Source organism: Electrona antarctica, assembly GCF_951216825.1.
Source record: "Electrona antarctica genome assembly, chromosome: 7".
In the NCBI taxonomy this organism is placed as follows: domain Eukaryota; kingdom Metazoa; phylum Chordata; class Actinopteri; order Myctophiformes; family Myctophidae; genus Electrona; species Electrona antarctica.
Window position 1 is genome coordinate 40,536,740 of NC_136812.1, and position 14,901 is coordinate 40,551,640.

General features: G+C 46.0%; 1 protein-coding gene across 1 annotated transcript in view; it reads left to right on the forward strand.

Moving 5' to 3' along the window:
* Positions 1-1,894: 1,894 nt before the first annotated feature.
* Positions 1,895-14,901, forward strand: part of arid3a (AT-rich interactive domain 3A) — a 47,390-nt gene continuing 34,383 nt past the window's right edge. The window contains exons 1-5 of the mRNA XM_079505520.1: positions 1,895-2,001; positions 3,362-3,555; positions 4,829-5,072; positions 6,994-7,318; positions 7,782-7,791. Of these exons, the coding sequence (XP_079361646.1) occupies positions 3,378-3,555; positions 4,829-5,072; positions 6,994-7,318; positions 7,782-7,791 (757 nt within the window). The 5' untranslated portion in view covers positions 1,895-2,001; positions 3,362-3,377. The remainder of the gene's footprint in view (positions 2,002-3,361; positions 3,556-4,828; positions 5,073-6,993; positions 7,319-7,781; positions 7,792-14,901) is intronic.

Below are 14,901 nucleotides of genomic sequence, written 5' to 3' on the forward strand. Positions count from 1 at the left end.
GATGAACCTCTGCCCCACATTTTCCAGAACGGCCTGTTATAGCGCCACCATGAGGCAGCTTTTCACATTTTTTACCTAAAACTGCACCCACGATCTGCGTGAAACGTTGCATGCACACTCCCTAGAGGCCAAGGACAAACCTTTGACCTGCATTTTCTGCATCTGCCTTTTATAGCGCCACCAGGAGGCCGACTTTTGTAAAACACATATTTTGATATTACTCCTCCAAATTCTGTCCAAAAATCATTACACAGTATCTCTATGGTCATGTGCTCATGTCGGATCTGTCCGATATTTCATATTCCATCCTAATTGGTTATAATTGGCTTTCGCAGTTTGCAAGATTGCCCCGTTTTGAACAAAAGCCTCAAATCATGAACGCAGCATGCAATTTACGTGAAATCTTTCACACATTTTCTTACTAGGCTGAGGAATATATCCCACCCTTTTCACATTGGCCTGTTATAGCGCCACCAACAGGTTGATTTTTGCAAAACACATTTTTGGAACAAAATGCCTCAAATCATCCAGTTGCCATCAAAGGCGTATGAAGAAATGGCAATCGGTACACATGATCTCTGTAGTCATGTGATCAAGACGAGTCTGTTGGATTTCTCAGATTGTACACTGATTGGCTAAGATTGCCTTCCAAAGTTTTCAGGAGTGGCCCGTTGTGTACAAAATGCTGCACATGTCCTACTCATCCAGAATTATATCCTCAGAGATGCTATGAGTGATCTGGCTCTGCATTTCCTCAACAAAATCAAGAAAATTGTTGCAAAAACAAACAAAAAAACATCCTCCTAAACATTTTGCCAAACATCACACACACTCCTATCCTCCTGGTGGAGACCTGTGCCCGGAAGGGCACTTTTTCTAGTTATTAATTATTATTAAGGCTAGCTCTTTGTGTTTATGGTAATATTATTGTCCGCTCATTAGCACGTCCATGGCAAAAAAAAGAATAGAAAAGTCCACCACAAGCCAGCATGGCGATGCCCCCTGCTCCTAGGCCAGGGTTCCCCAATAGGCGGCCGGCGGGCCATTTGCGGCCCGCGGAGCGCCCCCTTGTGGCCCCTGGAAGAATTTCCAAAAGAAAAAAAGTTTTTTGTTTTGTTTTCGGGGGTGTCCCAGATATAAATGGCATTAAATGGAGGTCAGTAGCCTATGCATGTCAAACTGGGCACCCCCTCAGGGACCACTAGTGGTCCCCGGACCACTGGTTGAGAACAATTTTTAATTAATTAATGAAAAAATAAAAAACCCAATTTTTCGCGCGTGCGGACTCGGCCCCCAGCCTGGTTCCCTAGTCAAAATATGGCCCTTGAGGAAAATTAATTGGGGAACCCTGTCCTAGGCTGTAGGGGTTGACAGTGACTATACAACATGGGAGGAACTGGCATGACACTTACATTAGGGGGAAATTAAACTGTCACTCAAGAAGAAAACCCACAAACGAGAGAAGTGACCATTTTTACTTTTCCGTTTTGTCTTTCTCTCACAGGACTTGGTAGCTGTCAGTCACGGTGCCCCGCCCCCCCCGGCCCCACAGCTGTTTTGTGCCTTACTAAGTGGAACAGTGGACCCTCTGTAGCCTGGGAGCCCTTCTTCTTCTTCTTCTCCTCCTCCTAGACCCTCGCAGGCCCCCGACGAGGAGCCCATTTCTCCAGCCGCGCGACTCCACAGCTGAGTGCATGTCTCACTGCTCCTGCTGCGACCAGCCCTCCTCCTCCTCCTCCCTTCAAAGCCCCCCCAGCACACCCCCCCCAACACCACCACCGACACCGCCAGCTGCCAGCAGGGGGGCTACTCCTCCTCGCTGCAGCCCCCACGCCGCAGAGGAGGAGCGTCTGCACTGAAGCCCGCCGCCACACTGACCGAGCAGCTGGGAGACCCGCCGCCAACGACCCCGTCCCCCACCCAACACCCTCCCTTCAGGGTGCTTCTTCGGAGGAAAAGCAGGAGGGCGGAGGTGGAGGAGGACAGGAGAAGGAAGAGGAGGTAGGCCTGTCGCAGCGATAGTCTCTAATTCACACACGCCATTCTGGAAATAACTCTTCCTATACTGTACCTGCGGGCTCTTCCGACTTCCTACACAGGTGTTACCGCTGATGATACTAGTCAAGGCACATGTGTTCCATTCTGGTCAAACAGAGTCAGGGTGCTGCTATTGTGCATGTTGGCTCACTGGAAACACAGCAGCTTGAGTGGTTTCCAAATGTTTAATCATGATTTCTTGGGAATATTTTTGGATATATATTTTTTTTCGGCGGGAACCCCCTTTTTTTAACAATATATTTATTGCATTTTCTTTTTTTGTACAAACAGACAATACAACAGAACAATACATAAAACATCAGACAATACAATTACTTAAAAAACAAAACAAAAAAACAAACAAAAACATACAGTACATACATATAAATACAGTATATTAAAATAAGGGCACTTAGACTGGTAACAACAACAGAGTCCTTATGGCCACAAGACCAAACAGCTGCAGAGAATACAATTAGACATTTTCAGTTTCCACCATTAAATAAGATAAATCATTAACCGTAATATATTGGATAAACCGTCCCTATATTTTATCAAACATCTTTTGTTTATTCTTCAAAGTACAAGTGATTCTTTCCAGAGGAAGACACAATTATAGCTCCATAGACCACTGAGCAATACTGGGTTTGCCTATCTTTTTCCACGATAAAGCTATAGCCCTTTTGGCTTGTAGTAAACATAAATCTAGAAATCTTTGTTCGCTACTCTGAATCTTATGGCAAGGTGGGTAAAGACCTAATAGAAACAGTTTCGGGTCAAGCTCAATATTTATCAACAATATCTTCTGAATCTCCCTCCTTACTTCTTCCCAGAACTCTTTCACTCTTGGGCATGCCCACAGACAATGGAAAAGTGTACCTTTGTCTTTACCACATCTGATACAAGTATCTGGAATATCTACACTAAATTTATTTAATTTCTCTGGAGTGATATACACCCTCATCAGCCAATTATATTGCAATAGTTTTAACCAAGTGTTACCCGTCTGGGATTGAGCCTCCATACAGGCTGTGCTCCACTCTTCCAATGTCAATTCCTCTTGTAGATGCGGGAACCCCTTTTGGTGTTTTAACTAAGCATTATGTTATACTTTAGCTATTGAAAAATAGCTAAAGCTCATAGCGCGCCACCGAGTGGCGCGCTACGAGCTTGTAGGTCTGCTATTTTTGAAAAATTGTGAAAATGCGGCACAAATCTTGTAGGAAACAAAAATTAAAGGTACCCAAGTTAACCCAACCCATACAGATGTGTGGGTGACCCACAGATACGGTAGTCTAATCTTCCCCATGTGACCTCCGTGCAGGAGGAGGGCGCTGGAGATGAAGCTGCAGGCGGTGATGGAGAACCTCCACAGACAGCAGAGAGCCAAGCTGCTGATGGAGCTGGAGCAGCAGCAGGCGCAAGCCGCCGCCCACCACCACCACCACCTCCACGCACAGCCACGCCCCCTCGCCGCCACCGGGGGAGGGGGAGGAGCTGCCGCCGCTGCGGTAGGAGGTAGGCATGCAGGGCCCATATTATGTTTGTTGTTCTTTCAATTTTCATCCCACGGTTTTGCAACCCATTTTTTCACCCAGTGTCAATTATCTAATGTAATCCTGGGCGCTACACTTCCTCTGCCAACCTGGGGGGGGGCAGCGGACTGACCTCATGCTTCCTTCTATGCATGAGGAGTCCAGGCTGCTTCTTTTCACTTGACAGTGGGGAGTTTCCCCGGACGGACGTAGCGCGTGGAAGGAACACGTTTCATTCCCCTCCATCAGGCGCCTGGGCTGGCCAGGGGGAGGAGGTTTAGAGACCAGGATTATGTTGTTGTTTATTGTCGTGATAATAAAAAAAATCACACACGTATGAAGTGAGGGGTGCTCTTAGCATCATACATAATCACATTCCGGCCAATCGCAATTTGCGTCTTCGCTTTTCCGTCTTCACATTTTTGTCCTCACTTTTTATCCTCAATATGTACTTTGCTCAGCCAATCAAATCATCGCTATGGGGTGCTGCTCAGCCAATCAAATCATCGCTATGATTCACACAAACACACAAAGCTGTGCATAGGAGGGGGCTCAAAAACGCTCACGATAAACGTATCGCAGAGATCTGAATTAATCCGTCCTTGGATGAATTCGCTTTTGTTGAGTTGCAAATTCAGTACCACTTAAAACCCTTTATACTTGATTAGACCTGTACAAATGTTGTACACTCTCATTTTACTCTGCACAAATCGATTCGCCAAAAATAGCAGATCTACAAGTTTACAACGCGTTGTGAGCTTGTAGATCGCACAGGGTTAAAGCGGGCAACAAAAGTGGCATTTTAGGGTTTTTGATTAACTTTTTTTGATTATCGCGATAATATCATTAAAGGTATATTCAGTGATTTTACTTAATTCAAATATCACTTCTTTTTTCTTTTTTTCTGGATAATCCTCCCTACTATAGAGTGTGCTGACCATATGGAGTTCCTCCCTGTCCCCAGTGAGCCCCTGGGGTCAAAAAACCCTAGTTTCAGTTTTGGTGGCGGTTGGCAAAGCCTTCATCCAATCAGGATGAGAGGGGCCTTCCTCCAATCATGATCGACTGGGGGCGGGCCTTGGTGCACATGCTGTTGGCCTGTTGCACTTCCCCCCACTGTAGAGCGTGCATGTGCACATTTTGTTACCGGGGCGGACTGGGTGGTTTTCCAAATCACCCAAATCACTGAATGCTCCTTTAATCGTAATAATTCTTTGTGATGTTACTTTGACGTGGTCCCCGTCCATCGTCCCCAGCGGCAGGAGGAGACCAGATCATGGGGAGCCCCGGGGGCGGGACCACCCCCGACCCGGAGCAGGCGCAGGCGCAGATGGCGGCGCTGGCGGCCATGCGGGCGGTGGCCGCCGGGCTGCAGAGGAGCAGCCGGGACAGCCCCATGTCGGAGAGGAGCAGCGGGGGGGAGGAGGAGGACGACGAGGATGACGAGGAGGAGGAGGAGCAGTACAAGGACATGATGGGCTCCGAGGAGGAGGAGGTGATGTGAGTATAGAGGCCATGCACGGGACACCATCGTACCCCAAAGTTAATGCTATACTTAGATTGGCCCACTGCTTTTTGCAAATTTCTGCCCTTCTCGCTCTCTCTCTCTCTCTCTCTCTCGCTCGTGTGTCACACGCAGGAGAGAGAGAGGGAGAGAGAGAGAGAGAGAGAGAGAGAGAGAGAGAGAGAGAGAGAGAATAATTTTATGAAAGTCATTATCGCCCTGTCTCGCTCTCGTGCACGGAGGTCGGGAGCCTCTCGCTCTACGGGAGCCTTGCACTCCCTAGAATAGATGTTGGTTCAAATGAATTGGAATAAAACCAAAATAATGTATGTATCGGATCCTAGTCAAATATTGCCGTGTGTGATCCCTTGTCGGCGATCAATGTTGGCCTATTACTGGCCTATTTTTCTACCTTAGCATACTGCCTTTTTGACACATGGGTCCTTTGTCATTCCTACTTTGATAGGATTGAATTCCTCAAAACCCAATGTTTCCTTTATTGAGAGATGCAGTACAGTATCATCCGATTCATGATTCATCAAAATTCTATTCTAATGTTAGTGTTCTCACTTAGATTTTGTCATTTAGCTCCATCGTGCTATAATCCATCAGTACTTATTACCGTATGGGGGGTGACCGGAGGAGATTTGCCAATTTCCCATTGCTCTGATTCTGCCTTTCTGCAGCGTGTGTTTGGAGTAACCATGGTTACTAGCTGGGCACTGCCCAACTGCGGTGGGTATTTGATTACAGTATGTGCAAGTGCTGAGAACTAGGAGTTGGATTTATGTCTCAACTGAACTTGGAAAGACCTAAAAAGCTATGGCTTATACAATTACCAAGAGAATCAATGTTGATGCCAATAATCTGCACGGTTCATCTAAAATGACCATGAAACCATTTATGTATTTGCTTGTGTTGGGTTTCTTTTGGGTTTTGTTGCTACCCGTATATGTGTAGCAAACAGAGGAAGTGATGAGAGCGACGCTTGTGTGCATTTACTGCATTAGTGTGATTTGTAACGAAAAACAGAAGAGCAACTCTTCCTCAGGTGAATGTTAACCCATTTTGACCTGAGATCAGATTCTAAAAATGTCTTCTACATCCTGACAGTTTTCTGAAAAAGCTGTTTCTATGTCAGTCGTTCTTTGATTTTTCAAAAATAGCAGACCTACAAGCTCGTAGCGCGCCACTCGGTGGCCACTCGACGGCGGCGGGCTCGTCTGAGGACAACATGAGCAATGAGTGCAAAGTCATTAACTCCCCATTACAAAGAAATATTTGTAAACAAACTTTTGACATTTCCGTGGTGCCAAACCGCCAGGCGCTGGCACCACAGAATACAGTGGGTGAATGCGTGCGTGGCATACGTCAATAGAACGGTCCGTGCCTACAAAGTAAATGCTTGTCCTCATTGAGGGGGTCTGGTGGCTCTGTTATTCTTGAGGTTATGCTGCAGGGACATTTTCTTGGCATGGTTTGAGTCCACTTGTCCCCCCCATCAAGGCCAATATATGCTTTGAGCGTTGAGTGTCGAATGACGCACAGCATGTCTCATGTTGTGAGTTTTGGGCATTCATACCGTCTGCGAGTCGCTGACAAGCGTCTCCCACAAACCTTAAAACGAGCTGCGTAAATGTGGTCTGTCTCTGTTGTAACGGAGCGTACGTTTGACTTCCCAACCAATAAGCGTACTAAACAATTTTAGGAGGCGTCCGCAAACTTTCATTTATGCCGTGCTCCGCCGCACATAATTTGTCGCTTCGGCGCCGCTTTCGTCTCGCGGCGCGCCGCTCCGACACTTGTCGCACCAAGCATGAATCGCCATCTTTAGGGAAGGGGTCACTGTGCAAAGTCATTGTGAGACGGTCACCTTCATTACCCGACGACCAACCATTTCCAAACCTCCGTCCACAGCAAACAGAAATGGGACGAGGACGACTTCGAGGGCGAGATGGAGGAGGACTTCGACGACGAGCTGGGCGGGGTCGGCGTCGTCGGCGGGGAGGAGAGGGGCGTGGGCCTGCCCACGGGCCGCGAGGCGGTGGCGCCCGGCAAGGGCATCCTCCTGCTGCCCCACCGCCAGCTCCACCCGCACTCCACCCAGCTGCTGAAGGCCCGGCCCTGCCTGGACCAGGAGCCCCGCGTGGCCCTGCTGCCCCCGCACAGCGCCTCTGCGCTCAGCCAGCTGGCGGCCGCGCAGGACCACGCCGACTGGACCTACGAGGAGCAGTTCAGACAGGTAGGACCCGCTGCCAAATGAACTGCAACATGTCCACTCCATGACTGACCAACACTTGACCACAATGGAACCCCCCCCCCCTCATTCTACACTGTAAAATGCAGTGATGGGAAGTACCTAAGCACATTACATACATTAACCACTTCAGCCCTATATACTGTACATTTTGGCCATTTGAAAATAGGCAATCTACACGCTAGATGTAGATCTGCTGTTTTTATACATTTTATGCATTTGAAAACGTGTGAAACAGTACATTCTGATCAATGAGTACTTTCTACTTTTGTACTCTAAGACTTTCTTGTTGTTGGTTGTTTTCGAGTAATAATGTTCTCGAGGAATGAACTCATGGCTATCTTTGAGGAGTGTCACCCCCAGAATATATAGGGAAGCTCGGGTTCAAGTGGTTTGAAGACATCCATCTGTCTCTCTCATCCTCGTCTCCTCACCTGTTTCCTCATAGCCCAGCATATGTACATGGCACTGGCTTCATGATCATTCTGGGGACACAGAAATAGACTTTTCAAATCTATTCCAGGTCTCCTGTGGCTCTGACTTGGGTACTGTGCTGACTATTAGTTGCCCCCCATTTATATTGATATCATATCAATATCGTGATATGCGACATGTATCGCCTGGGATTTTGGATATCATAGACATCGTGATGACATAGTAAGTTGTATTAAACCTTGCCGAGCCATGTGGACCCTAGGGCAGGAGTCTATCTCCTGCCCTATGGCAGCTTGATCGAGGCAGCTTGATGGACAAGTACACCCCATGGACATGCTGTAATGCATGTCGTAGGGATTTACCCCTAATCCATCCCTTCATGTTGAGTGGTAAGCAGGCCAGCAGGGAGCCATTGGCTCCCATGTTCATAGTCCTTGGTACTGTATGACCTGACCGGGGATCCAACCCCTGACCTCCCAATCTCATGGTGGACACTGAGCTGGTTTAATATGGCATGAGTGTTGTCCTTTACTAGTTTTGAAGGTTGCATTTACAGTAAAGTGACGTCATTGTCTGCAAATTACATGACTGTCTAGCTACCCTAATTGTTTTCCGTTATCATTTTTTTTTAATGCAGGAATTACAGATGATTATTTATCAAAAGTCTCATTGTGTGAACATTTTATGCAAACACCCACCCCGCGATATCGAGATTTTTGCTCCAGAATAACGTGGTATTACACATCATTATAATAATAATGGGGAACAGAGCTTGCTCATTTGACAACGTGTGTTCTAGATCAGCTATTTTCACTTTTTTTCCTCACTTTTTTGTGTTTTTAAATGTATGGAATTCCTTTGCAATTATTATTATCTTTGAATTATTAACAATAATAATCGAAAACAAAACATAGGAAATCCACCATGAACACACAGGGTTGTTCGCGGCCACCCATAAAATGGGGCCCTCCTCTCCTCGACTCCAGTGTTTTGGGAAACTGCTGAGCCAGATTGAACTAGATTGATGTCCCGTATCAAATGGGAACGGGACAGGTGGGGTCTTCATCGGACACATTATCCACCGTCCAGCATCCACACCCTTTAAATCTGTCCCGTATCAACACCCCGCTACATGTGCAGTAGCCACTCCACCGTCGGTGTGACATTACCACCAGCCCCAATCGCTGTGGTCAATATTTAGCTCTTAACCCATTTAGACCTGCCCTCAACATTTAAAAAAAATCTTCTAAATCCTCCAGTTTTCTGAAATAAATATTTTCACGATTTTTCAAAAATAGCAGACCTACAAGCTCGTAGCGCGCCACTCGGTGGCGCGCTATGAGCTTGTAGATCTGCTTTTTTCAATAGCTAAATTATAACATAATGTTTAAAACACCATAAGGGGTTCCCGCCCAAAATGGGTTCCATTTAAACCTGAGGACGATTCTAAAAAAGATGTCTTCTAAATCCTAACCGTTTTCTGAAAAACCTATGTTTCTATGTGGTGCTCAACCTTTTGCATGTCAAGGACCCCCAGAATTATCTGTATTTGGTTAAGATTTGAGTTAAATACCTTCGCTCTGAAAGAATATATATTCAAAGATTTGCGTCACATTTTCCACGATTTTTGAAAAATAGCAGATCTACAAGCTCGTAGCCTGCTATTTTTCAATAGCTATAGTATAACATAATGCTTAAAACACCAACAGGGGGTCCCCGTCCAGAATGGGTTAATGGGAAGTCTGTCAAAATGTGTCGCCTCACTCACTTCGCCGGGCAGCACACATTCTTGGGATGTTCCTGTCCCTGAAACTCGACTCGTCATCACATTGCGCGCGTGTTCAACTGTTCAATGAAACCAAACTCCTCTCCAAACTAATTACGTTGAAGCGTTTACAGTGCGATCGTATACATGTGATGTATCGAAGGCATCCGACCTGACTTCATCTGGCTCATAGGTTAATGGGATAATCGAGAAGCGGTTTCTTTTATTTTTGTTCATTCCTTTTTACATTTCTTATATAACATCAATGAATCGACACGAACAAATTAGATAAGCCGTTTTTTATTTGCAACGTGAATCACTGATTACCGTGTGGTTTCGTCTCAGCCAGCTGGCGTATGATATGCCTTTGTTTTTGTTGTTGCTGATGTGTTCTGGGAATGGAAAAGTTATTTTCCTGTTTTGAGTATACCAACAACAGCCCCCTCTCCCCCTCGACTGGGGGATTGTAAAAATAAAGTGTGTGTGTGTGTGTGTGTGTGTGTGTGTGTGGTGTGTGTGTGTGTGGTGTGTGTGTGTGTGTGTGGTGTGTGTGGTGTGTGTGTGTGTGTGTGTGTGTGGTGTGTGTGGTGTGTGTGCGTGCGCAGGGGGATGGGGTGCAGTTTAACTGCTCCGCTATGCAGCCGTTTACTGTAAACACGCTAGTGGAATGACATTATGAGAGAGGCCCCACTGTTTATATGAAAGAGGCTTCAGTCTGTCAGCGCACGATACCTCTATGTTTTACACGCCAACGTCGCTCACTGACCGCCGTGGCTCCGGAGGTAGAGCGGCCCCACTGGGTGTCAGAAGGTTCCCCGGTTCGATGCCCGGCTCCCCATGAGTTAGTGCCCGAGTGCCTATGAGCATGACATGGGGCGCCTATAATTGCTCCCGTCAGAAATCGGTAAGCACGACAGATCACACACGTCAGAGACATCAGCCTGAACTACTAAGGGAACCGAACCTATGCAGTGAATTCTGGGTACGATCACGCGGCACAACGTCACGTTCAGAATCGGAAATAAATAAAAGGTCGTCTTCCCAACCTGTTGCATGTGATCAAAAAAGGTTTTGCATTGATTGAGAACGTTAGTGCCCCAAACATCCACAAATTGATTGATTGAATACTTTTATTAGGCAATAGGCAGAAATGTAAAGTACAGTCAAACGGATATCCGTTTCCATTCAGATCCTGGATGTTCAATACATAATCGTTCATAATTCAATTCATGATTCTGACGGCGTAGTATTCCTTTACAAATTCATCCTTCTCTCCACACGTGCGTATAGCTATTCCCCCCCCCCCCCCCCCCCCCCCCCCGGCTTCTGTGTGCTAATGAGTTTCCGTGTTAATCTAACCCGCGGCCCACGGGACTGTGCAAATAAATGTTCAGGATGAACACAAAACATGGCTTTGTAAACGTACGAGGTGTTTCTGCCGAAGGTACATAGCAGGACAGCGTGGGTAGGAAGGGGTTAAGGGTTGTACAGTTTATTTTGGGTGGGTGGGTGGGTGGGTGGGTGGAGGCGGTTGGAATGTGCCTGAGGCACCGCGATAATCTGTCCATTCTGGACCCACAGACCCTCTGCACAAGACCTGCCGGCTTCTATCAGGACACGGCAGTTAGAGATCCTCTAAACGGAAAAAAAATAACCTTCCTATAGACCTATTCGTGTGTGTGTACTGTACACACACACACACACACACACACACACACACACACAAACACACTGTACATTCACACGTGCAAAACACATTCACATTCACACATGCTCGTCCATACAGACATAAACACGCATGCACGCGTGCGCACGCACACACACACACACAAGGTTCAAGGTGTTTATTGTCACACAGATGTACAGGTACAGCATTGTGAACGGTTGGGTGATGCTCCACAATACACATAAGTAAAACAGTAAATAAATAAATAACGATAAGTATAAAAGTTTTAAAAAGTTTAAAGACACACACACACACACACACACACACACACACACACACACACACACACACACACACACACACACACACACACACACACACACACACACACACACACACACACACACACACACACACACACACACACACATACCTACCTAGCTAGTCACATACACAATCATGAAGAACCAGTTGAAATGAAAACTGGACATTCAGGTGAGGCGAGCCCTAGGCTCCAGTCAGTCAGTCAGCAGACCATACACACACAAACACACACACACACACACACACACACACACACACACACACACACACACACACACACACACACACACACACACACACACAGAGGCAGCCATCTTCTCCTCTCTTCCTCCTTGGAAAGGTCGAAAGGTCAGACTAAATCAAGCGCAGCTGGGCTCCCCAAGTTCACCTGTTCAGATATGTAATAAACGGACTAATTAATCAAGTTATCCCGGGCGCCGTGCCCTGTTGGTGTCTTGATATAGCATATGTTGGCCCTGGCGAAGTGCGTCAGTGCATGCGATCGTATTAAAAAAAGGATTTGTGCAGATATCAAGTTATACCGGCGTCGTCGGTATCTTCTGCGCGGCTTCCACCAGCGAAGCAGATTTGCTTGGCTGGTGTATCGGAACGGTCTTATTTCAGATCACCACCACCCCCACCCCTCCTTCCACTCACCTCCAGACCACATTCATACACTCACAAACCTGCCCTCTCACATATATATATATATATATATATAAATACATATATATCCATGACACAGCAGCCGTTCGGCTGCAACCCCCATCCTTTTTTGGTCTCCTGGGATGGTTTTCTATGCTCTCTGCGAAACGCACATGGACTCACTTGTTCCTACAAGCAGTTAATGTCTGGAGGCCTCCTCTGTCCTTATCTCCACCCAGCAGGCTGGGAAATTAAAACCGACGTAGCATTATTATACTAGTAACATTTTGGCCATTGCTAGGAAAAATGTATGTGTTTCTAATTTACCAGACACTGAATTAACCACTTTAACGACTTGTAAAAAGTGCCTGTTTCTGGGGGGAAAACATTTGGTGAAAACAGCCGATCAGTGCTCACAATAGTGCTATCTGAGCTTGTAGATAGGCTTATTTTTAGCAAAGATTTTTGGTGTATGGGGAAATGTTAGAATATCTGGTACAGAGCCCTGGGCGACCCCGGTCAACTAAGGATGCTGGGTTTAAATGGTTTTAAGCCCTATTTAATACTTTGTCATACGATGATGTCATGTGGCGAACATAGCCGACATATAAAGCACAAGCTTGTAGAGCTGACTATTCTTATAAATATTTGCTAATTCTCGTTAATTAGCATTAACGAAAAATGTTGTGTGTGTGTGTGTGTGTGTGTGTGTGTGTGTGTGTGTGTGTGTGTGTGTGTGTGTGTGTGTGTGCACGCGTGCGTGCGTGTGCGGTTTAAACTAAACTAATTAATTATATAAAGTGGACAGTGGAAAGTGTGTGCTTTAGTAGTAAAATAGTAAAAAGAAAGTGTAGCCGTTGAATTTTGGATGCCGCCGGCCAGCCTACACCAGTCAGTGCGGGCGAACAACGCTCTCACGTCCTGCCCCGGGTTCCCATGTGACATGTGATAAGGTGGAGGGAGGATTGTCTTTCGGTGCTAAATCACAGGAGTACTTAAGGAAGCAAACCGGAGGAGGAAATTAGCATTGGACCTGTGTCACCAGGAAGCAACCTATACAGCTAACTTACAGTGTTAGCTGATCAGTCTCGCCAACGTTTACTCTCTGACTCACGGGGGGGTACAGGGGAATTGATCCATTTACTTAGTCAGGTTGGTTAATGACATGACACCTTTGCCTTTGAGGTGCTGCCAACGGCCAGCACTCTGACTGCCTGCCTGCCGCTGTGACTCCGTGACCGAGCTGCTCTGGAGTTGCCGTCTTGCTCAAGGACACACTGTTGTCGTCTGTACTAAGTACTAATTTCCAATTTTCAATACTTTCACTTCTACTCCACTATATTTCAGTGGCAAATATTGTACTTTTTGCTTTGTAGATTTGTATTATTATTACAAAACATACATTAACCCCTCCAGCCCTATTTAAACGTTGGCTATTTGAAAATAGCAGCGCTACAAGCTCACAACGCATCGTGATGCAGTGCGTTAGGAGCTTGTAGATCTGCTATTTTCAAAATATTTTAACAGGACGTAACCTGCGTTCCCCGCTATTTAATCAAATATTCTACGCTGCCTAGATTGTTTTATTACCTTTGCAGCATACGCCAAAGTATTTTGATCCGTGAAAAAACGCTAGTAAACACTCCCAGCATTTCTTATTGAGCCGACAAAAAAGCCACTTCCTTGATCCAGGTCACAGACAAAGAGCAAAGCGAGCCAAGATTGTCCCTACCCCCTCGTTCACTTGCATTGGGCTCAATTTCCCAGAAGCCCTAGCAGCCCAGAGCATGGGTTGACAAAGCCGCAGTTTCTTTTTAATTATTAACTGCCACCCCCAATAGCAGCCCTTTTGTGACATATATTCATATTTTTAATTCATCATTTTAATGCCAAAAGAAAAATCCGCGATTTACACACTATATCTCATTTTGACGGGGCAAGACTATAGTATTGCGATCACGCGCGTGCGTGATCGACCATGCACGCGCGGATTTCGGCCAGTTTTAGGAAGATCGGCCGTTAGCCAAATTAGCCAAAAAATGCAAAATTTTGCTACATAAAGCTCCCGATTAGGCTCCCGATTGACAGCCCGTCAATTCCGTCAACGGGAGGTTTGGATGTATTGATCAATTCCGTCAAATCCGTCAACGGGAGTTCAAGGGTTAAAATACGGCGAATTAAACACATAAAACAAATATCGGGTTTAGCGTATTAAGCAGAGTTGATTGTTTGATTAAACAATTTAAAGCCCTCAAAGTGTTAATACATATATTTTGATGCCATTACTCTTGTACTTTTACTCAGGAACGTTTTGATTTCCGAACTTTTACCTGTAACTACATTTCTACATTGCAGTATTGACACTCTTACTTAAGTAAAAGAAAATACATGTAGCACTTTTTCCACCTCTGGTTGTCGTTATGTGTTCAGGGGATGAGATGCAGGCCTGTGGGCGTTATCTTTTATATCCTGGCCAAATACCCTGAAACAACTGCTGACCTTTTAGCAGGTGTGTTTAGGTGACAGTCATCATGTGCTGGTGAGAGAGAGAGAGAGAGAGAGAGAGAGAGAGTGTTTGTTTGTCAGCTCAGAAACATGACTTTACTGCTGCCAGCGACACTGTACTAACACTGCCGTAATATTGTGATACTACTGTAAGAGCTTAGTACTGCTGTGGATACGTTGGAAAGCTCACACATGTGTGTGCAGGCTGCCCTTTAGTCGCACAATTAG